The sequence below is a fragment of the Bombus flavifrons genome, chromosome 3 (assembly GCF_040668555.2).
Source record: "Bombus flavifrons isolate JBK064 chromosome 3, iyBomFlav1_principal, whole genome shotgun sequence".
Taxonomy (NCBI): Eukaryota; Metazoa; Arthropoda; class Insecta; order Hymenoptera; family Apidae; genus Bombus; species Bombus flavifrons.
Window position 1 is genome coordinate 12,556,057 of NC_138444.1, and position 25,587 is coordinate 12,581,643.

Below are 25,587 nucleotides of genomic sequence, written 5' to 3' on the forward strand. Positions count from 1 at the left end.
GATAGTTAATCGTTAATCGTTAATTGTCGTTGATAGTTAATTGTTAAATCGTTAATTGTTGATCGTAACTTGTTGACTGTTAATAGTGTAATAAACTTCTCAGTTGAACATCAAGAGTATTTCTTGTGGGCATCAACAAACGCCTCAAATATCTTGTACACGTTTCAACGATATATTCTGCACGTTTTGCTTGCGACGAAATAACGAATGCGAATGGTTTGTTGAAATAAACAAAGCCTTGTTATAATACGTCGCTATCGACTGTTACCAAGCTGCCACAGAGGTCACCCGTAGCCACCGAGAAGATAAACTGTGCATTGGGGAAGAATGTTGTCTTACATCATCGATTTGTTATTATTTTGCCATTATATGCTTTGAATAATAAAAATACTGCCGTGGCGTCCAGAGCGAAACATGTGATTTCGGTGTGGCAGTCAAAGTGTTAACTACTTATTTCAAAAGAATGAACTATAATCCGGTCTCCTTTTTATTTCGTTTGGCATCGTGAACAAAATTTAGTTTCCGAAGACTAAGGACGTTTGAAAAGATTTTACGCGTGACGTAAGGTTGTAAGCAGTCACCGTGTTAACTTTTATTACAAAAAGACAACATTGTAATTATTTTGTTCGCGAGACTAAAGATTTTATCGTAGCGCGACCCTTCGCGTTTTTAGATGTTGTATAGTTTCGCCTTTGGTGCTAGCTTATCGCGTCGTAGAAACTAGTTTCAGAGGAACAGCCGCTGACCCGGAAACAAATTCCAGTCAGCAGAATTTTCATTACTTTCCTGGGATACGATGTTCACGAGCCAACGAGCCTGCCCTGGAATAATGGAATCGCTAGTATTAAATTCGCCACGATACACCGGCCAAATTACGTCCACCGTGTCTTATCTTGCAAACGATCGAGTTATACTTGCTATAGTTTCAAGATAAACTGAGAAACTAAATCCGCTTTCGATAATTAATTCAACCCTAGAATTAATCCACGTCGCCAGAAATACATCGCTATAGTCGTGCTATTATCATCTTTCGTCGGTTCTTCAACTTCAATCTTCCCATAATCTTGATGATCGTGACAAAAGATGACAAAATTAAAACACCTATAATTCCTTTCTTTATCTTGTCTTACGTCTAATCTTTTAAAAACGAAGAAACACGCGCGATCTATAATATCGTTTGACATCATATTGTTTTATCGAATTATGATCCATTTTGTTCGCATAGAACATGTATCATATTATTTTATTAAATTATGATCTATTTTGTTCGCATAAAAATTGCATCATATTATTTTATAGAATTATGTATGACCCATTATGTTCCAACAGAACATGCATCATATTATCTTATTGAATTATGATCCATTTTGTTCGCATAGAACATGCATCATATTATTTTATTAAATTATGATCCATTTTGTTCGCATAGAATATGCATCATATTACTTTATCGAATTATGTATGATCTATTTTGTTCCCATAGAACATGCATCATATTACTTTATCGAATTATGATCCATTTTGTTCGCATAAAATATAAATCATATTATTTTATCGAATTATGATCCATTTTGTTCGCATAGAACGTGCATCGTATTATTTTATTGAATTATGATCCATTTTGTTCGCATAGAACATGCATCATATTATTTTATTAAATTATGATCCATTTTGTTCGCATAGAATATGTATCATATTACTTTATCGAATTATGTATGATCTATTTTGTTCCCATAGAACATGCATCATATTATTTTATTAAATTATGATCCATTTTGTTCCCATAGAATATACATCATTATTGTATCGAATTATGTATGATCCATTATGTTCCAACAGAACTTGCATCATATTATCTTATTGAATTATGATCCATTTTATTCGCATAGCACATACATCATATTATCTTATCGAATTATGTATGAACCATTTCCTTCCAATAGAACATGCATCATATTATCTCATTAAATTATGATGCATTATGTTCCAACATAACATACATCATACATAATTCGGCAAAATAATATAAAACAAAAAATGGCGTGCAGTATAATTTCCTTATGAAACGAATGAAACCTTTGCGACAAGTGTGTGAGACACACAAAGTGCTCAAAGTAACGGAATATCGCTAAGGTATGATATATGAAAATACAATATACGAATCAATGTATCAAATAACGTTCTTCGTAAGAGTTACCAAGAAGAAATATATAGCCTAACCGGTACCAATGTAACTCGAGCTCGATGAAGTTGCCACGCCAAAATGCGAGTTTGTAGAAAAAACAAACACAACAGTATTGCTTGACCCGCGATTCGTCCACGTTTGTTCAAACAGAATTTTCGACTGTCTACCGTTCGAAGGCAAGTTATCGACAAAGGAGAATTAACAAAAATTTCCCATCGGCTTCCATTATTTTCCCATTAACTTTTCCATTAATTCTTAAGTGGAATATGATTGTCCACGATTTGTACACGTTCGTTCACCTAGAATTTTCGTTTGTCTACGCTTCAAAAAAAATTAAAGGAAAGAAATTAAATTTTCATTTAGTCATAACGTTGTTTCAAAAGATGGACGAACGAGAAAATTTATCCATCCGGTTGAACGAACTTGAACGAACGAATACAGTTTGTTTTTTGCAAAAATTCGCATTTGGAGATACTAATTTCACCCGGCTTGCTACTGATACTTCCTTATCACCAGGAAACAGTATTCAATTACGCTAATAGTATCGACAAATACGATCCTATCTACTTACTACGCATAAAACGAAGAAAGTCATATCAAATTTTGCAAGCTCTCTCGCCTAAACTTTTGAACTGGAAGATTGCTAAATTTAAAGGTAACGTTGTTCAACTGTATTCTACAAATATACTACTCTCAGTAAATACAAGATTCGTTCAAAATAATTGCCTTCCCAGAGATAAAATTCACGTAGGAATGTAATTAAGTATTTTCATTAATTATTATTCTAATTATTATCGTTCAAATCGTAATAATTCATTATACAGGGTGGTTGGTAACTAGTGGTACAAGCGGAAAGGGGGTGATTCTACGCGAAAAAAGAAGTCGAAAATATAGAATAAAAATTTTTCGTTTGAGGCTTTGTTTTGGAGGAAATCGACTTTGAATTTTCGCTCGGTACGCGTGCTCTTTATCGCGTCTCGTTATAACGGATCTCGCTGTAGATCGTTGTTTCGATGGAAAAATTAAAAAAAAATTAAAAAAAAATTTTATTCTATATTTTCGACTTCTTTTTTCGCGTAGAATCACTCCCTTTCCGCTTGTACCACCAGTTACCAACCACCCTGTATATTGAATATCTACGTACTTATCGTAAATAGGCAATTCTAGTGTAAAATCTGCTATTTAATTTGTGGCGGGCAGATGAGCACGCTATTTTCAGGAACGAGTGCCTTCCAACAAGGCGGATGTTCCTGCACACACGGAATCCACGTGCAATTTACACGTGAAGATTTGCAGGCGCGTTCATTTAGAACAAAGAATGATGTCATCATTCGCGCGTCCAGAGACAAAGCAGTGCATACCACTGTCAACGTCGTAAATACACCATGAAATCGTGGAAAGAACAGCAGTTTTGTCAGAGTCGTTTACTCGTTACTATACAGACGCTTTTATCGTGCCATTTGATCGATAAAATAGAACATCTGTCACGATATCCGGAAAAATCAATCTTCGAAGACGTTGTGCAGTTTGCATAAAAGTCAATCTTAACGATTTACCGACCGCTAGCGATTCAACAGCATACGCACGTCCGACCGGCATCTCAGGCGCAGATTCTCCCTGGCACCGGCTCTGTTTTGGTTTAGATTCTGCAATACCATTCTTTTCGTTTATTGCGAACGGTAAGTTTTTCAAATTGGTGTAAAACAGTGGGAGCTTACAAAGCAAGGCAACTGACGCGACTGAGCAAGGTACTTTAGTACTAAATAACAAATTACTGCTCAAATAATGAGAAAGATTAATAGGCTATCGGTCGGTAGGCATCGGCGATAAAAACCAATTAATAAGCTATCGGTCGGTAAAGTGTTAAGTTGATAAGATGCTACGCTTTGACGTTAGCCATTAGGCCGAGAAGCGACGTTATTCGCAATTTTATGAAAACCTTTCTTTAAAAAGCTGCTTTTCTTATGTTGATACTAATATTTGACCTATTATCAGTCTATTAGGTCGTCCGAAAAGTTTCTTTCGTTTTATATGGAAATAGTGGATGCACAACATTTTATGTTTTATATTATTTTATCGAATTACGTATGATCCATTTTGTTCTATCAAGATAAAGATTACAACGTTCGACAGATTAGGTTATATGTTTGTATAAAGATGCGTTGTTGTAAAAGACGGGTCTGTAAAAGAAAGACACTTTTCGGACAACCTAATATTATTATCGCTAATTGATAAAATAAATTTCCCGCTGCTACCCCAAACATCAGTCTCGGGAGACTCGATATTTCTAAATTCCCATAAATGCCATTTGCCAAATTTTCTCGTAGATATCGTTCGTGGAATTTGCAGAAACGTGAAATTTTACAAAAAAACTTTCTTTCCTATACCGATGCTACTTGAACCATTACTATTCCATCATTTCTGTTGATCGATAAAATGGAATATTTGCTATCGCAAAATACAGTCTTGAAAGGGTTTTAACGCTGCGAAAGCTGCATAAATTTATCCGCCGAGAAACTTCAATATCCCGTGAAATTTCGCTATCAAAGTTTCAGTCAATGTATAAAGCGAAAAACAGAGTATCCTAGAATAGTCGCCATCTGTTTATGAATATCTTGCATCAACGTTGCTAGCGAACACGCGACTTAATAGCAGGCAGATACATTTCAGGAAAATTCTGGAGAATAGTTGCAAGTGTATACGTGTATACGTATGCATTATCAGTAGCCGCGTAGATGGCGCGACTCGCCCTTGAAAAATAGTCTCGACGAGACACGAGGCGAGAAGAGGTTGCACTTTCTCCGAATCGTGGACCGCCGTTCGAGCACGTTCTGGCCCGGCGCCAACTTCACTCGAAAAGTGGAGGAGACACACCGCGGTAGCGATGAGCTCAAGTAAGTTATCCAATACGTCGCAACTAAGTTCGAAGATCAACCGACTAAATTCCAACTTTCTATGCGTATTTCGAGGAAAAGAAACGCTACTTTCCAGTAGATTCTTCGGTTAAACGCGACAGAATCGAACCGTCTGTGAATATTTTGAGAAGTGGAGAAGTTAGTCGCGAATAACCATGGAATTCTGGTCGAATAAGTTCGACTAAATCGTTTCTTTTTTTTTTTCTTTTGTCATTGAAATCCAACTGCTTTATTGCAATTTTCATGCATAATCTGGTTCTACGCTGATAACAATCGATCACTCTGTCTCGCAAACATACAAATAGAATGTATAGTGTTTATGTCACCGATTTATTCTAAAATCGAGGTACCTGTTAGTTGATTTTTGAAACTCGCGAGTACGTTTATTCCGATGCTGGAAAACAGCTTGACAAGGCCGATGATTTCTCTAGTGGGTTGGCAACTAAGTGATTACGGATTTTGTCAATGCCACCTAACGACAAAATGCGCAATCACTTAGTTGTCAACCCAATACAATGAACGAAACGCATTAGACAGGGAGCGATCGAATAACACGCACGCGAGATGATTTACGAAAAAATAAATACAGGAAAATTCTTTCGTTGGGGGTTTAGTTCTCGAGTTTGAAAATTTATCAACTGTACTTGAGCGTGACTAACTGCAGATTGGGCAACGGTAAATGAGCGACGGCAAGTTACCGTACGTCCAAAGAGAAGCGACAAACGTAAAATGAAATGTTTTCGCAAGACTAGGCTGATGTTTGAAATTTGGAAAATCCAGCGTACTATTTTCGATTTTTGAACACGTTCAAACTTCATTTTCTCGAAAATGAAAATAAATTCTCGCACGCGTAAAATTTTACCGTAGAATTTTTAACTTAACGCAAAATTGTGGCGCGTAGAATTGCCAGCTGCTGACCGTTTACTCGTAAACCTAAATCAGCCATGTTGCAGTATACTTGAGAAATTTGCAAACTCAGTTTCCCTGAAATTCGAAACTCGGAACAAATTTTATTCCAAATCTTCTTCGTGTTTCTGCATAGGAAATTACCTCGCACCCACTTGTACGAGCAGTCTTCGAATTTTATGAAGTTAACCATCGCCACTGCATTTGATTCGGATTTATAGGCACGCGTTGAACTTGATCCCATCGCTACACGTTCAACGAAGCTGGGGAGCAACTGTGGCGAATTTTCTTGGCGAATGCATCGGCCTTGGGACGAGGGTTCGTGTGCACCGAGCGGATAAATTCGCGCGTTAACTCCACGAGCTTCTGTATCGTGAGCATGCGACCGCGATCTTCAGCTACTCAACTTGATTGCCTTCTGCCGCATAGAAAAGGATAATAGATTTTTCCATCGAGCTTCGTCGATGCTTCTTCCCGGATTATTCGACATTGGAATACGTATACATACGCTCTTCTTTCTCCACGATAAACTATGCTGCTCCGTGTCGCCTTAGATTACGAACATAATAGACCCGTTTGCTGACAAACGCAACGTTCTGAATACCTCGGAACAGTCAAACATACAGAGCAGATTTTTAATATCAATGGGTTATACGTTGGATTCTAGACAACGAAATAACGAAGAAATAATCGCGTACAAAAGTATCGACCGAGGCTTATTTTTCAATTTACATGGAAGAAATTCGTTGATCGAAAATGTAGATGAATTTGAAGGAGCAAATGTTTAGGAATATCACGGTCAAATTGTTCATCGTGAAATATAAAAGAAAAGGAATAAAATTATATTTAACGCTAGAATTACCACACCGGTCAAATCGACTGGCTCTACAATTTTATTTTAAAATTCCTACTTCGTGTTATATTTTTTACTTTCACAATGATGTAATGACTTTCGCGGCGATAACTAAAAGAATAATATAATGAATTTTATTTTGTTTCTTACGTATTCAAATTCAAAATAATTTTGTATCAAGGCTACTTATACCAATACCAATCAAAATGACTGATATTTGTTAAAATGTAAAAGGGTCCTGCAATCTGTTTATCGAACCCCAATTAACCAGTTTCCTCGTTTCGTACAGCTTGCCACACGTTTTTCAAATTTGTACTGCGTATCGTTCGATATGACGATATCAGTTATCAGGAACCCTCGTTTAGGGATCATTTTAGGGATCATAGTTAATAATACTAAAAATGTACTGCATAACATGGAATTGCTTCTGTAAGAAAGTAATAAATCAATAAATATAAAAATATTCTATTATTACGTATTTTTTAAAGACCAGCCATTTTCACTGCTTTTGGTTGAAATAGCTTCGTGTTAACTGCCGGTAGTTCTAGTGTTAAGATTACGAAAGATCAAGAGCAGATTTATTAGAAGTAATACTCGGTGTATCGAGCGTGAAAAAGTTGAACTATTTCTTCGTTCAATTACGTGTTCTTATTAGCGGTAATTCATTAAGCATTGCAAGACACGTCGAACGAGGTAACTCGAGCGTGTGTTTGAACTATAATTTATCATTTGACGAACATCAACAATAGTCTCAGGCGAAGCTTTGAAGCAAGCACCTACGCTTGTCTATGTGTGTCACCGTGTTTGCAGGAACTTTGCCTCAGAGAACTACGTTTCACGAACATGTTCGCGAACATGCAAATAAATGGCAAACAGGCGACGAACAGTTCGCAAACACCGCGGTAGAGGCGCATCGTGAAAACAACTTTCGAAACGTTGCTGATAAAGATCGTTTTCTTGGAAAATCCAGTTAACGATCCTTTCATTATCGTCGATCAACGAGGAATTTGAAACGATGGAAAGTTATTCCCCCGGCTCTTACAGACTATCGAGTAAATGAAATTTCATAATTGCATGAATTTTGTTTCTAATATTCCCATCGAGTAAAAGTGCTAGGTTAGTTCAAGGTGGCTCAAGGTTCGTTTTTTCGTACGCTCCTGCGTTCTTGCGAATTTCAAAAATCATTGAATCAATTTCCGAGTGTTACGATGGTTACAAGAAATTGTAGTGTACAACGAAAAATGAATATTTTTCGTTCTTTTTTTTTTGAAGCTTAACGCATTGCATGTTTTATTTTGATATATGAGAAGATACGAAGTCGCGACGTTACAGCATAGAATGAAACTAAGAAAGATTAATTTTCGTCTTCTAAGAATTGCTGAAACTCGATATTCCCTCCTTTTCCCATGGGTCCTTCGTTTCCGATCATCGCGAACATAATTGTTGTTATATCTATATTTAGAGGTAGGATCGCGTTAGTTATTACTTTATTATTCGGATGATAAACACCACACTTCTCGGAGCCGAAAAACCTTTATTGCACACACTTGGAAGGGACACGAACGAATGAACGAAAATGAAGTCTTAAACTATCGATCTGGTCTATCGACCGTGTCTAGTAATATCTTCTAGTTACTCCTTTTTGTAACTAGCCGTCAGCATATAGATGGCGGGCGAAAACTCGCGTTGTCATTTTCAACAATAATAAACAATTTCATACTTCGTTTAATAATCGTAATAGCGAATGGTGGCAAAACATTTCAGTAATAGTACAGTACCTAATATCATTGCGGTAATGTTCAGCTGTGAATGGATAATTGCAGCGCGGATTGTTACGCAATTTCCTATTTTTATGACGAGAGCTAAGAGAGATGGAACCTACGTAATTGGTTTTGCCCAGTAAAACTTATGACAGGTATTGCACTTTGGAATATTTTACTGTACATTTACATGATCCTGTACATTGCGTGTATTCTATGCATTTTTGCATTTTTAAATCTGTACGTTGTAACAATACCGTAATACGCATTAGTATCGTAGATGAGTAAGAATCCGCGGTCCAACGATAATGAAACGATTAACCGCGTCTGTTTCGCGTCACTCGTATCTGAAACAAAAACGAACGTATTAAACCGAAACGCCAGCCAGGACAGCAGAAATTTTCTAGTAATAACAGGCTTTAAAAGGTTAACGCGAAACAAACGAAGGGAACGAAATAAACGCGTAATTTTGCGCCGAGATCGTTTGCACGCTGTTCAACGCTACGTCTCCGTGCGCTTGAGCTGGCATAATCAAAAAATTCGCTAAATCTGGGTCAAATAACACGCAACCTTTGCCATGTCGCGCTCGCCATGTTTGACAAAGCACCGTGGAAACGAGGGAAACGCGAAATTCTCAAGAGAAATTGTTGGAAGAGAGCCGCAAGTCCAACCACGAAGGGACGAGTCACAAGTTCGCTGTGGACTTTGAAAACTCCTGCCCGTTAGAGGAGATTAGAAAATGCAGATAACACGACGAGAGTAACCTGCTTAACGAGTGAAACGATTAACATTTTCTCCCACGATGAAGGCTCTCTAAAGTAAATCTCGCGGAAAATTACGTGCAGTCACGCTCGAACGTGCGTCGATGCCGATTTCGTCGAATTCGGGTCGAGCAAAACGGTGCCGTGACGAGCACGTTCTAATCGTAGCTACGATGATCGAAACAGTTCACCGGTATCCTTCGTTAATAGATTGGTATTAGATATTACAGGTATTACTATTGCTTTAGATATTGCAGCTATTAATATTAATACTTTGTATCTGTAATATCTAGAATATTAATGTTTCAAATAAATAGATAAATATTAGTCTTGTAGATATTGTAGGTATTGGTACTTTAGGTATTACAGCTATTAATATTTTAGGTATTGTAGCTATTAATATTAATACTTTGTATCTTTGTATCTGTAATATCTAGAATATTAATGTTCCAAAAAAAAAAAAAGATAAATATTAGTATTGTAGATATTGTAGGTATTGGTACTTTAGGTATTACAGCTATTAATATTTTAGATATTGTAGCTGTTGATATTAATACTTTGTATCTTTGTATCTGTAATATCTAGAATATTAATGTTCCAAAAAAAAAAAGATAAATATTAGTATTGTAGATATTGTAGGTATTGGTACTTTAGGTATTACAGCTATTAATATTTTAGATATTGTAGCTGTTGATATTAATACTTTGTATCTTTGTATCTGTAATATCTAGAATATTAATGTTCCAAAAAAAAAAAGATAAATATTAGTATTGTAGATATTGTAGGTATTGGGTACTTTAGGTATTACAGCTATTAATATTTTAGATATTGTAGCTGTTGATATTAATACTTTGTATCTTTGTATCTGTAATATCTAGAATATTAATGTTTCAAAAAAAAAAAAAGAAAGATAAATATTAGTATTATAGATATTGTAGGTATTGGTACTTTACAGCTATTAATATTTTAGGTATTGTAGCTGTTGATATTAATACTTTGTATCTGTAATATCTGTAATATCTAGAATATTAATGTTTCAAAAAAAAAAAAAAAAGAAAGATAAATATTAGTATTGTAGATATTGTAGGTATTGGTACTTTACAGCTATTAATATTTTAGGTATTGTAGCTGTAATATTAATACTCTGTATCTGCAATACCTAGAATATTAATATTTCAAATATATAGATAAATATTAGTCTTGTAGATATTGTAGGTATTGATACTTTACGTGTTACAGCTATTAATATTTTAGATATTGTAGCTGTTGATATTAATACTTTGTATCTGTAATATTTAGAATATTAATGTTTCAAATAAATAGATAAATATTAATATTTTAGAAGCTATGGATATTAGCATTTTAGATATCATAGGTATTAGTAATTTTAGTAGTTAGGTTCTTCGCTAATTTGAGGTATAGAAAAATTTTAGATGGAAAAGGCTAGTAGTTGGCGAGAAAACGGATTAAAAGTAAACGTAATCGAAGGAGTACGTTGATTTCTTCGCCGATTCTATGGAAATGTAATTACAGGGCGATTCGAAAATCCAACGAAAGTAAATATAAAGCAAAAATGATGGAAAGAGTTCGTTAATTTTGTGTTCCTTACATATAAATTGTAACGGATCATTAGCCAATTCTGTAATTCTACTAGAGAAGAATTCGAGCTACAGAAATTCGAAACGACCGACAAACGAAAGAATTCGTTACTTTTGTTTTCTTCGTCGATAATAAAATGCGATAATGAAGAATTTTACATTTTTTTCCTACAATCCTCGTATTCTATCAAATACAAAATATTCATATCATATACATCCTGCGGCTTCGAATCGCGCATAAATACACAGAAACCCGCGATTTAAAGAAAAGCCATGGTACGCCCATTAATATCGCAACGATATCGATATCGTAACACGATGTGAGAAAATAACTAACGCGTAATGTGGGTGTCACGCGAATGCTTACGAGATTGTCATGCAATGAGTGATTTGTGCTATTTGATTGTAAACGCTATACACACATACACACACACATATACAATGACTATGGGATCGCGTATACAGTTAGAAAACTGGTTTTCGCCTAACCGTGCGTCAAGCACGGTATATGAATCGACCATCATCGAAGCCTCGCCATTCTCGTGTACCGTACAGCATCTGCTGCATTCACGCGAGATACGCGCGTGTGTCAGCATCGTGACGACCCTCGGACTTCTGCTTACGTGGCTCGATGTCTTGAGCAATAGATTTTACGAAAGTCTTGAACCGCCACGCGAATTTTATACACTTTGCCTTGGGAGCCGCAACGAATTGAAATATACTAAACCGTAATTCGCAAATTTACTTAATTTCTGCAAAGTATCGTATGGTATTTTGCGCTCTTTTCTCCGATAATGTTACCCGAGTTGTTCGTATCTTTCCAGTCCGTCAAATCGATATTATTTTAGTCATTCTGAGAAACTTGATGGATCGTAGTAAACGACAGTGATTAGCATGACAATCTACGCGACAAAGAAAAATATCTACTACGACCTTTTATTCTTAGGATAAGGAAAAGAAGCAAGCGTTTGAGAATGTTGAAGCTCGACGTTCATCGAAACTCGAAAGGCCTTGCAATTTCCAATGTAACTTTAGCCCAATATTTTTGCGAGACAAATATATTTTAATTTCGTAGATTCCTTTTAAGAACGCGTTAATAATACTTGCGTCATTTTAGAAAGTATAAGTAAGTGAGATACAGAAGCTTCGATAGATGCAGACTACTGCCACTGACTGCGTGTATTTTTCAATTGGTTTCAAATCAACTTGATGGTTATAATAGTTTGATGAACAAGTAAAATTGACTGTTCAGATATCGTAACGACCTCTGGACATGCTTGCGATAAATAATATCTTGCAGCTTCTACATACATTTTCGAGTTGGTTTCAAATACAACCATTATGATCATAGCAGTCGGTGTCTGGTTAGAAAGCCGATGAAATTTTGGAATGTTTTACGTAACGTGTACAACAGATGAATAATTGACTGTTTAAATACAGAGATGATCTTTGGCTCTGGTATACTTTCAATAAATATCCTCCAACTACTATTACAATTTCTGTCAAATTTAACCATTATAATCATGGCAATCCTGTCTCATTGTAACGCCAAAATTCCAAAATGTTTTGTATACCGCGTACGATATATATACATGATACACAATTCATTTTAATGCATCAATAGATTCTAATACATTTTATGTAATACATAGAATATATCCATGATCAGATGGGTATTCAATTTTATCATTATAATCACGTCGATCCCATCTCGTTACAACGCCAATGCAACTTCAAAATGTTTTGTATAGAACGTATAATAAATGAATAATTGACCGTTCAAATTTTGCGATGATCTCTGGCAACAATATACTTTCGATAAATTCTTTTGCAACTTCTACATGCATTTTCGAATCGCTTTCAAAGTTTGCCATTGCCATCACGCCAGTACCATTCCGTTACAACGCCTATACAATTTCAAAACGTTTTACATAACCCGTACAATAGACGAATAATTGATCGTTCAGATATTACGATGATCTCTGACAAGAATATACTTCCAATAAATATGCTGCAACTCTATATGCATTTTCGAATCGGTTTCAAAGTTTACCATTATAATCACGCCAGTACTATCTTGTTACAACGCCAATGCAACTTCAAAATGTTTTGTATAGCTTGTATAATAAATGAATAATTGATCGTTCAGATATTACGATGATCCCTGGCAACAATATATTTCCAATAAATATGCTGCAACTTCTATATGCATTTTCGAATCGCTTTCAAAGTTTGCCATTATAATCACGCCAGTACCATTCCGTTACAACGCCTATACAATTTCAAAATGTTTTATATAACCCATACAATAGACGAATAATTGATCGTTCAGATATTACGATGATCTCTGACAAGAATATACTTCCAATAAATATGCTGCAACTCTATATGCATTTTCGAATCGGTTTCAAAGTTTGCCATTATAATCACGTCGATCCCATCTCGTTACAACGCCAATGCAACTTCAAAATGTTTTGTATAGAACGTATAATAAATGAATAATTGACCGTTCAAATTTTGCGATGATCCCTGGCAACAATATACTTCCGATAAATTCTTTTGCAACTTCTACATGCATTTTCGAATCGGTTTCAAAGTTTGCCATTACCATCACGCCAGTACCATTCCGTTACAACGCCTATACAATTTCAAAACGTTTTACATAACCCGTACAATAGACGAATAATTGATCGTTCAGATATTACGATGATCTCTGACAAGAGTATGCTTCCAATAAATTCTTTTGCAACATGTATATACATTTTCGAATCAGTTTCAAATTTTACCGTTACAACCATAGTCAGCCCTATCTCGTTAAAATGTTTTATATAACGTGTACAATACATGCACGAAAGTATTCTATAGTAAATGTTTGGAATACTTTGCTACTGTTACTGGGAAAAATACAAAAATCTCGCGCAAATATCCCCGGCTTGCTTCTCTCGAATGCCTCTGACCTACCCCCAAGCGAACGGGCTAGAAATAGGGCATTAACTATAGGCGGATTTTGCTAAGAGAAAAGAATTCCCTAGGAACGCGTTTCACTAGAAATTGCTCGTTTGAAATATAGAACGGTGCGCGGTTTTATTAAGCAGAACGCTTACTAGTCCGCGCGGAACGTGCGGCTCGGTCTTTCACGCGGTTACGTGAAATTCCTGGAATCGTTCCGTTTCCTCCGCTGCAGTGTGGAACGCGGCGTTCCTCTTCCTCACGGTGTGAAAGTAAATTCGATTAACGGCGGCCACTTTCCACTCTGTTACGGGGCCAAATTCGATTCACACCGCTATAAGATCGAACCATTAGCACCGGAAAGCGCGTAGCCTAAATTGCACCGCGCTAATATGTACGGAGCACTTAGGAGAACGGCCGTAATTCACCGGAGAACCTCGTACAACATCGACTCGACCTTCGGCCCTGTTAGCTATCTTGTCGCGCGAAGTTCGTAAATCTTTCGACCGCTAGAAACTTTCCAAGTTTTTACTATGACTGCAATTAATGCTATGACGATCGATGAGACGATATTGGCGTCATGGGAATGTTAATTATCGTACTAACGCGTAATGTAGGTAGATTATATAGGTAATGTAGGTGATTTATCTATTTATACGTTAATTATTTATTACCTAATATAATACTCTAATTATTTATTACCTTTAGCTGTCTGCTTTCCAGGTATACGAAGTTATTGAACTTTGCAAATACAGCAGAATTCGGTAATGCGTAACGTGAAAATCGAGTACGTTGCAGTAATTAATCGGTCAATCGGTAAAGTATTCTTTTTTTTGTATTTCTTAAACTTTCTCAACGCCCGAGCCGCTTTTACAATAGTCAAATAATAATATTTTCTCTGCATTTAAAAGGGTATTTGCAATAAAATAAAAGGAGAATAAAAATTGAATATATATGTCTCAAACTATAACTCTAACACGTGTATAATCTTAATTTATACATTCTTAACATTTATATAATTAAGCATCCGCAGTGTGTAGTTCTACACTTGTGTTTTCTAGTCTTTCTTCAGTCGCAAACCCCTTTCGCGATAGCCAAAATGTCTTACAATCCTGCCACCCTATATAAAAGGACATCTCTAACGAAGCAAAGAAGAGAGATTGATATATACATATTTCAAAATATATGCTAACTTAATATTCATATAGTCAGCGCTAAAAACTTTCCAGAAGAAACTTCGCGGTTCGCAGATTCAGCCAGAACGCACATTAAAAGAGGAAATGTTGTAGCGTAAACGTGAAATCGAAAGAATCGACCGAAGACATGCACGAGCGTACGTCCGGCGTTGAAAGAAGAAACGCCATCTTTAACCGCGTCCCATAAGCCGGCGAAAGAAAGCTGCGGTGCCTAGTTTTCTAAAAATACAGGGGAAAATTCGTATCACTTACGGGGATGACCTGATAATCAAACGAGCTAGGCCGATGCGCACGACAGGCATAAATATTTTCCGCCGATCTATTTTTTTCTCTCTTACCCTTCTCCGTCACGGCCGTACGTAACACACCTACACATGCGTGTATCGCACATGTACAGCCCCGTTCATAAGTATTAGACAACTTGTGGAAAGTGTTTGATACAATTGAAAATGATTGATACAGTTTCACATCTAACACGAAGAAGCGAAGCGTTTCATGTTGCTGAAACTTCAGACCAAAATCTATTATTATTATTACAATTATTTGAAACTGTTTCACAGTTAGACCCGAATCTGATCTAGTACCGAAAAAGTGAACTGCAACGTTCGCGAAACTTTGGAGAGAAACGCGCTATAGTCATTGCTATTTGAAACCGTCTCAGATTACAATCGAAAATGATCTTCTACGCAAAACTGAACCGGGATGTTTACAAAACTTGCCATCGAGACGTATTATCGCTATAGTTCTTTGAAACTGTTTCGGGTTAGACCTAACCTAGTCTGCACCGAAAGAATGTGAACTGGAATACGTTAACGAACTTTCGACCAAAACCTGCTGTTATTATGATTATTATTATTTGAAACTGTTTCGGGTTAGACTTGAACCCGATCCGCTTCGCAACTGGTGAACTACGATGTTCACGAAACGCCGGAACAAAACGTGCTGTTGTTATTATCGTTTGAAACCATTTATGGTTATATCTGAACTCGATCCGCCCCTGAACTGGTGATCTGGAACGTTCACGAAACGCCGGAACAAAGTCGGTAGTATCAAAAACACGATCGAAACCAGAAGAACAACGAATATGTCAGCCGATAACCATCGTGAAGATTTAAAATCTAAACTCGCCACATTTCATATGAAACGAGGAGGTGTCGTAACGGTTATGAGCGCCAGTGTATACACAACACAGCTGTGTTCCTCCACCGGTACTATCGGCTCTTTTTCTACTTCCTCTCTGCCGACCGTTCGCAACGCTATGCAGTAATTGTCCCGTGCTCGCGATGCGTGCAACTCTTCCCTGTTTTCTACGCAACCACTCGCTCGAGGCCAAACACACTACCAACGAATGACGTACCCTCGAATTCGCTATACCCTCTCTTACCAACGCTATATTAATCGTTTCTCAATGATTTCCTACTGCCACGTATGCCCTGCTTCCGTCGTATCGATCACACGCTAGCGAAAAAGAGGAAGAAACTCGGGGAAAGTCGACGCGTACCGGACGCGCATTCCCATTGACAATCGTCAATTCTCGTGTGTAGGGGCTTTAAAGCGGAAGAAGACTCCGGTTGCACGGAAATTTGATTTCAAGTTACGACTAAACGTAACGTGACTATTACGAACAAGTACCCTGGCGTTTATATGACGACGATACTATGTTGTTTAGCGGTATTATTGGCAGTACCGTGTCTTTTTAGCGCGCGTGTTAATCGTACAAACTGAAAATCGCCGGGATAATTGCACGGAAATTTTATTTCCATTTACAACCGCTCTAAATGAGTTACGAACTCGTACTTACGGGCCAAATTGTAACGATAAGTATTCTTTTACCGTGCGTCACGTTGAATATGTATTAGCTATACCTGCGACAGGCCGAAATCGCTAACTCTGTTCCGAGTTGTCCTAATATTTTTATATTTACAGAAATGTAAAGCACGAGAAACATCCCACTGTGCATATATGCATAGACGTACTTATACGTAAGTACCGAAGGGATGGGACACTTTTTATCTCACTATGCCCCGAGGAGCTACGTCCAAAGATGGCACGATCTTTCGCTAGAACGCCGCTTCTTACGTTGATTCTCTCTCTCTCTCTCTCTCTCTCTCTCTCTCTCTCTCTCTCTATCTATCTATCTGTCTATCTATCTATCTATCTATCTATCTATCTATCTATCTATCTATCTATCTATCTATCTATCTATATATATATACATAACAAGAAAGTGTATATATATATATATACTTTCCTGTCATGGAATTTCGCAACATTTCACTCGGGAATACATGGAAAAGTGGGTCATAATTTATGTTCTATTAAATGTACATCGTTTCAGCGAAACTACAATGTATTAAGATGGATCCGTATTGCAATCGGCGACCAAACCAGTAAACCGGTTTAGCCGCTCGTGATTTACGCCGTCTGTCAGGAGTATAGAAATTAATTCGGTGCTTTCTTCCTAGATAAGTTTGTCATTTATCCGCTAACTTTGGGTAAATAAATCGTAAAGTTATCCGAGACGCTGAGTATTGTGCTATCTTTTGCATCACGCGTAGAAAGCCACTGAAATGGGCATCGTGTCGCGTCGTTCGAATAATATTACGAGAAAACTTTTTGTTTCGCAGCCCTTCGAACGTTCAGTTTGTACGTGATACGGACAACACGCCAAGTATAGGAAAATGCACTTTTAGTTTGTTGCATTCTGCTTTTAACGGAAAGACATTGAAATTTTACGTTAATTTCCAGACTATCAACATCATCGTCGATATTTAACATTCTCGACATTACAATGTACGTAGGCGATCGATATACAGGGTGTGCAAAGAATCGGGCAAAAGCTTTACGAACATACAGTACTCGTCAAACACAGACAAACAAAGTCTCTAATAAACACGAGTTGAAATACCACTGTACAACGTAGTTCCCGAGTTACGAGGTATTTTTGTCAATAAGACATTACCTTTCCAACGTATGTATATTGCCGACCAAATGTTGAGACACTAAATATTGACCGTAATATCGATCGTCCGAACGCCGTACAGAATTGCTTAAATGTACAGAAACCAAACTACAGAAGAAACAAGATATTAAGCAGATCGTGATGTAGACTTGAGTATTCTTCGTTTGAAATTGCGTCGCGTAACAGTCAATTGCTTAGCCTTTTCAAAGGAGGCTGAGAAATTTCTAAAAGAGTAAAAGAAGAGGAAACTTAAAATACGCGTAAAACAGGCATATTTAAGGTCGTAGATAACAAAAAAGTTAAACATCTCTTCTTCCCATCAAGTTTCTACTGTTTACATGTTACATTCGATTGCACGTTACACGCAATTAGCGCCAAGCTTAGCAGACCTGGTCAAACGAGCGGTTTCAAAATTTCTGCAAATTTTTAACTTTAACTAACTTTATGCAAATTCTTATATTAAGAGAAATCGAGAAACCGATTAATCGGATAACGTAAGAACTTACATAAAGTTGGACGAACAAGAGAAGTAACGATAAATATACAATTTTAAATGAAATTTTAACACCGAACGTTTGACCGGACCTGGTAAGATTAGCAGTTAGCATCGTAACGTTGAAACGAGTTTGAAAATTGGAATTTTCTCAGTATAATGGACTCTCATACCTGTGACACACAAGTGCATAGAGTCCGAAGAGAAATTTGACAAACGTAAGAAACCGAAGAAGCAAGAGAAACGGGAAAGCCGCTCGCGTGAAAGTCTCGTGGAAAAAATAAAGAAGGAGGAAACGTCGGAGGAATTCGCGGAAACGCTGGAACAAAGTAGCCGAGGTAGCCATTCAGCAAAAGAGAAAAAAAGGTTGAAACGCACGGCAATGCTGACACGCGTGCTGCACCCTGACCGATTGTTGCTTCTCGTCGGCAAAACATTCGCGTTATTCGCGATAGGCAAATACGAGGAAGCGCGGGAGCGCGTGCGCGCGCACTTTTATCGGGCTGGCAACGAGCGCGCGTTACCGCTACGGCAGCGCTTAGCGATTTTTCCTGTGAAACGCGCGTTAACATCGGCGACACGGATCGCTTGTCCGTTTATGTTATCGATTTCCAGCCTGGAGAAATTCAGGCCTGACGATTAAAAGCTTCATCGAAATCCACTCTCCGGTGCCATCCGCGCTTGCTAATGGACGCACTTTTCGATCCTTTGCGAAACTCTCTCCACCATTAAATATTATTCGCTTTAAAGATACTCGGTTTAATTATCGTGTCAAAGGAAATACCGCCTCTCCATTTGACGATTGTAAATTTATCGATCAAGCGATGCAATCGAACTTCGTATATATATGTATGTGTGTGGGTAAAAAGTTTCTCTGTAAAGAAAAAAAAAATAGCAAATATATTTGGACAATGCGTTATAATGAGATTTTTTTTAGAATTAAATATTTAATAAATTTAACATCATTTATACTCTCTTCTGGCAAACGCAATACTCGTGTAGATTGGTGGATAAATTTAATCCAACTTGAGGTATCTCTCCTTGCGCCACATTTATATACGTTTGTATACATAGATCTAATAGATAAATTTAAAGCTTTCTTTCTGCAAATACAATTACGTACATAAGTAATACATTCATAAGAGTAGTTGTCGAATGCATAGGTAGAATTTTAGATTTTAGATTGGTTCGGGATTTGACCGATATAATCGTGACAGTAGTGTCTGATCACAGATAATGAAATTCCAAAATGTTTTGTATACTGCGTACAATGTATACATGATAGGCAATTCATTTTAATACGTTGACATGCGATATGTTCTATGTACTACATACAACGTAACCATTCACGAGACGAGTTAAAAATTGTAGCATTGCGATCATGACAGTCGTGTCTCGTGGCAACTAAAACTGCAAACTTCAAAATGTATCAACCGATATTCAGTAAGGTAAGCGATCGAATGGTTTAGCGAGCCGCTGTAAGTTAGCTGTCTAACCCAGAAACTGCAACCGCGACGGATTCTTAGTCTCGGTTTTCGCGACAGAAAACGGTATTAGCGTGTCACGTAACTGATGACACATAACTCGTGCGAACGAATCGAAACGAGCAATCAAATGAAAACTCATTTCTGCTCGGGTCCCGGGAGATAGAGCCCATATAACGGCCGAAGAATAAAAGCGTGATTGCGCAACAATCGAACGGAGAGGACGAGCGAAAGATGGCTTTAAAAAGCAACGTCACCGTGGTTCGAGGAAGAAAAAAAGGATGGTTAAGAAAAGAAGAAAAGAAAAGAGTATAAGAGAGGAGCAATCACCTTCCGTATCGACAGATCCAGCGACGAGCGATCGACGATTAACGGTAACCAGCTTACTGCGATTTCGGGACTCGATAATCGAATATCCTCGAGATTCTGGACGATTCGAGGACAAACCCAGCTGCCATCTGGCTCCTCTTTGTCTCGATTTCCCTCCACCGGTAAGAGAACCGGGAACGAGAATCACAACAGGCACATACACAAAAACAGAGAGGAAGAACACGAGTGCACAGAGACACCAATGATAATCATCGAACGAATAAACACAAAGTCGAACGTATTCGCGCGAAGATGAGGTAAAAGTAGATAGATAGTAGGTGTTCGGGACAAACCACGACGTCTAAGCACGCAAACGTGAGAAATTAAACGAAATCACGGGACGAAGTGTACGCGAAACTAGAAATGGAAGGTTAGGAGGACGATAAGAGCGCGCGGAATACCGCGGAACCGCTGGCACGTATGTACGGTTCCGTACTAGCGAGGACCTGAACGTGACAGCGGATACTACATTCGAAGGTTAGATTCCCTCCGTTCGTGTGCACTGTTTGTGCCTCTCGCCGAGTTCTCCTCGCTGTCTCTCTTCTCCCCTCTATTCGTCTCCGTTACACGCTGGCGGCGACCTGAACATTTACCTGGCGAACGCCGGAATCGCACGAAGGAACACGAAATCGGCCGACGATTTTACGTAAGGCCCGAGGTTTGAATCTTTCATATTCACGGGAGGTTAATCTTGGAAAATTGTTTCTGGCAAACGATTTGAAGGGATTGAAGGGAGGAGATGATAACGCGAAGAAACTTGTCGAAGTTGTCGATAATGTTACCGATATCTATCGTATGAGATTTTCTATTAGTATCCACTTTCTCGTAATTAAAGAACTTATCCAAAAAATTAAGATTCTTGCTACTTTTTGCCTATTTTTCATATTGTTGTCTTGTTGAAAAACGAAAACTTCGTAACTAGTGCTTTGTTTGATTATACTTTTCCCATATCCATTAAATATAAGATATAATAATTGCATCGACTACCAAACATGTTACAAACTTCTTTAATTATCTGATGTTTGCATAAAAATGTTGGAGTATTCAACGATACTAATAAAATAAATAGACAAAATGCTCCTTACCGAGGACGAACGTTCTGAAGAAATATATCTTTCCAAGAAGGAATAGAATTCACTTCGACGTGAAGACACAATTCGTCTTTCAGAAACGCGAAAAGACTAACGAATTTTTTAAACAATTCCGATGATCGCAATATGTATCGAAAATCGATATGATGCGTTAAACAATCGATTGACAATCTACGTCATAGATTCTACGGTATCGCACTGTTCAAATTCAGTCTCGATATTTCACAATAAAATCATTTAATCTCCTTATTTTTTATCTATAAATTCTTTTATTCATTAATCCATTTATTAAAATGTATAATAAGTAATTTTTCTGTCAAACGATTTGCGAGGAGGGGATTACATCTTTTGTTGATAATGATGGACATTTCTACTTTGTAAAAGTACTGGAGTTTACGTTGATCTAATAACAGCAGTAAAATAAACAGATAAAATAATCCTTACCGTAGATAAATGTTCACAAGATATATGTTTTTCCAAAAGAACAGAACTCACTTTGATGCGAACCATTTCATCTTTCAGACACGAGAAGACTAACGAACTTTTGAAACAATTGCGATAATCGCAATATTGAAATACGACATGATGTACTAAATAGTCGATCGATAATCTGCGACATTTACCCCATAGATTCTATGGTACCGCACTGTTGTTCAAAATATTCAAATTCAAATATTTTTCTGAACATGACTAGAGAAATCAAATAAAAACAGATATTTGTTTTACTAAATACCGTAATGAGTAATTTACTTTGGATATTTTATGTATCTTTACATATTATACGGGTTCTGTATATTTTTACATCTTTAACCTATAAATGTATGAAAATCTGCCATCTAATCATTACACGATAAAATCATTTAACCTCCTCATATTTTATTTATAAATTTTGTTACCTATTAAAATCCCCACAAATTAAAATTACAATAAATATTCTTAAAACGTACTCACCCTTGTCCTTTCCTCTTTTCTTCCGCACTCGCAGACATATCGTTCGTGAGCTGACGCACTAGGGAAATAAATAGATCGATTAATCGATAAGCAAATTGATATTTACTTTACGTATCCTTAACTATCGAAACATACTTGAAAAATTATAAAACTTATGATAAGTACGTAATTTTTAATATTTGTAGTAAAAGGTATACAGTATTAGGTATAATTTATATATAGTGTATAATACATAAGATATAGTATTCATAGGGATATTCGAAAAATTTCTAGAGAACTTTTTATTTTTTACTTTTGCAAAGTACTGCTTGACAAATACTACTTGCAATGAAACGTCGAATCGATCTAATGCCGCGATTAAAAAGAAAAATCTAGATCCGATTAATAGAAAGAACGTTGTTTCCCAGTAAGAAACAGAGATTATACATATTTCGATAAAAAATAGGTTATAAATCTTCAACATTCATGTATCAATAATTTATTTCATTGCACTTATATTCTGATTTTACAGAATATTATTTTCTCATAATAGGAAATTAAGTACTCTCCAGAAGCTTAAAAAATTAACTCAGAAAATAGAAGGAAGGTACGAAAAGTAACAGTGAATGTGTATATTGTTTAATGATACGCTAACTCTGGAGAGATACAGTATTCTCGAGTATTTCCTACATTTTACTACAAATTATCCGAACAATCTTATAAATGAACATTAAATACCTGACATATGTATTGAATGATTTCTGATTGACTGGAATTTTCCAGCCTGCTACCGTTAACTTCTAAAATTTCGTCGACCGCTTCCAACGTGTCCCTGTTGTTGGCCGGAGAACCTGCAATACATTTGGAACAATTCCCATTACTAAAAAAATACAAGTAAGTACTCGAAGAAATAATAATCAGAATAATCTAATCATCGAACATTAACGAATTGGATATGTGTATAATGTGTTACAGTGCATATGTGTATACTAGAACTATAATGTATCAGAATTTGAATCCAAGTAGAGAGAGAGAGAGAGAGAGAAGTATGATATAAAAGAACGAGTTTAAGTAGAAAAAGATGATACACGAACAGACAGTAGATACAAACTATACAGGACGAACGGACTAGCCAATTCGTTTGTATGTCAATGATTACACATGATAGCATCCTCGAGGAAAAGACACGAGAAACAAAAGAGAGAAAGGGTTTCACAGTTCACGCCTACGTGCTTGACAAGCAGCTTTGCTGACGCTCATTAAACTGCATGTAGCTGGTGCTAATTAAAAAAGGAAGAGAGAGAGAGAGAGAGAAAAAAAGGAAAAGAAAATAAAAGAAAAAGAAAATGTTTTTTAACTTTATGACGATAAATAAACAGCAGAAGTTTGTTAATGACGCTGCTTATCGATGCTCACCGTACAGTTTGATCTTGTCATTCTCGTTGATCAATATGATAATATATCCCCCTAGATCGATCATTTCTCCTGGCTTCAACGATAGACACTGGTCTACACCATTACCAGGAGAGAACGATGCTTCAGGCGAATCTTGACGCGACATGCTTGATTAAAGTCGATGATAGGCGCAGCCGCCCTATCATCACCGAAAAAACGATTCGCCGATATTAACGTCGTTACCGCGTCCCATTCTTTTCGTTTCCTCTTGCATCTTCGCATCTCATTTTATATATCCATCGATATATCACGATCTACATATACTACTAACAACATCCACATTTTTCTAGACGTAAACGCATTCTATCTTTCTTCTTCCTCTCTTTCGATTCTATTCCTTTTTTTTTTTTTTTGCTTCTCTATTTTTCTCTGTTTTTCAGGTTTTAAGACTGGAGCCAAAATTTTTCGACGACGGGTTTGACACAGTTTTCGCTCGGCTGATTCGAACCGATGGAATTGTCGAGCCACCCCGGGAACTTTCAACTTCACTAACAATTACCTAAGGTTGTTATATTTACGTACACCGATTAAATGACTAAAACGACAAGAGAACTAGCGACGGATATTCCTTAAAAAAACGTTGCTAACGAACACGTAGCGTTATCCGATCGTTCCTCTTGATTAAGTACGTTGGTGATATACTTTCGGTAGGGTCTGCTGCAAACTCGAAAAATCACAGGAGGAATAATATCGTTCCTTTTTATATATTTCTCTTTATATATTTTAATACGAGTACGAGGGATTCGTAATGAAGCTTCTTTTAACGTTCGTTTTAGTTTTGGTTAATACGAGCGATTCGGAAGAGTCCTTGGAGGAAACCCTCGCTGGGGCCCCGAGTATGGGCCCCCCTACATCCTTGCAACGAAGACTCGCTTCTCGAACGATCAACAAATTCAGAATCCCTCGAGTCCTAGCTTATTGATTAGAGCTTTCACTGAACGCGACTCCTCGCTTGCTTCGGTCATCCTGACTGCTCGCATCCTTAACTGCATGGGTCTGTTCGGGTGGCATTCGGGAACCGCGAAGGAGCCTCGATTCGTCGAGACCGGACTAACACGGGCTATCCTCATGCTAACTTCCCCTCGCTTTCGTCGACGGTAGGTCCCAATCAAATGCACGTCCTACGATGGAATTTCATTACACAAGAGAGCACTGTTGCTTTACAGGCCGTCGTTTCTACGTGATTCTGCCTCTCGCCTCTCGTTTGTTGTCTACATCATCTTCATTCTATGCCTCCCTCGGCGGAGGATACTTGCGACATCTCGATCAGGCAGGATCAAAAGAGGATTTCACCGTGAAACGATTAACCTGTATTCCCGATGAACGTTCGCAAATCTTTATCGTGCTGTAATGATTAACGTATCTTCTGTTCTTTAGGTTTGACTGTACGATCTCGCGAATTAGAAACAAATTCGGCAGCCTATTTAGTTCCAGAAGCACATCACTTTTCGTTCTATTCGATTATTTCCAAAGATTCTGAGACACGAGCCATTCGCATCGATTCACTACACTATGGAACTGACTCCTGAAGAAGATCGTCCTATCAGTTTCCCGCGACACCGGAGCTCTAAAGTGTATTGTCGAGGATGGGTGTGAACCTGTGCGTGTTAACCGACGGCGGCAGCAGCCCTGACATCGCTTGTCGTCCGCTGATCTCCATCCCTCGCCGCGAAGCGGCGG

At 37.4% G+C, this 25,587-nt stretch overlaps 1 protein-coding gene and 1 long non-coding RNA gene across 6 annotated transcripts in view; one reads left to right on the forward strand and one right to left on the reverse strand.

Annotated features, from left to right (window-relative positions):
• LOC138178229 (uncharacterized) overlaps positions 1-24,703 on the reverse strand; it is a 134,964-nt gene extending 110,261 nt beyond the window's left edge. For 3 of the 5 annotated variants that reach the window (XM_069109862.1, XM_069109870.1, XM_069109861.1), the window contains exons 1-4: positions 23,869-24,703; positions 23,191-23,303; positions 22,474-22,531; positions 8,877-8,966 (exon numbers count right to left, since the gene is read on the reverse strand). In XM_069109862.1, coding sequence (XP_068965963.1) covers positions 8,877-8,966; positions 22,474-22,531; positions 23,191-23,303; positions 23,869-24,013 — 406 coding nt within the window. In that variant the 5' untranslated portion in view covers positions 24,014-24,703. The remainder of the gene's footprint in view (positions 1-8,876; positions 8,967-22,473; positions 22,532-23,190; positions 23,304-23,868) is intronic. The other 2 variants (XM_069109865.1, XM_069109864.1) reach the window with 1 other exon arrangement.
• LOC138178240 (uncharacterized) lies at positions 8,261-11,131 on the forward strand. Its single transcript, XR_011172641.1, has 2 exons — positions 8,261-8,774; positions 10,914-11,131. It is a non-coding gene; the product is annotated as an uncharacterized LOC138178240 (long non-coding RNA).
• Positions 24,704-25,587: the final 884 nt, after the last annotated feature.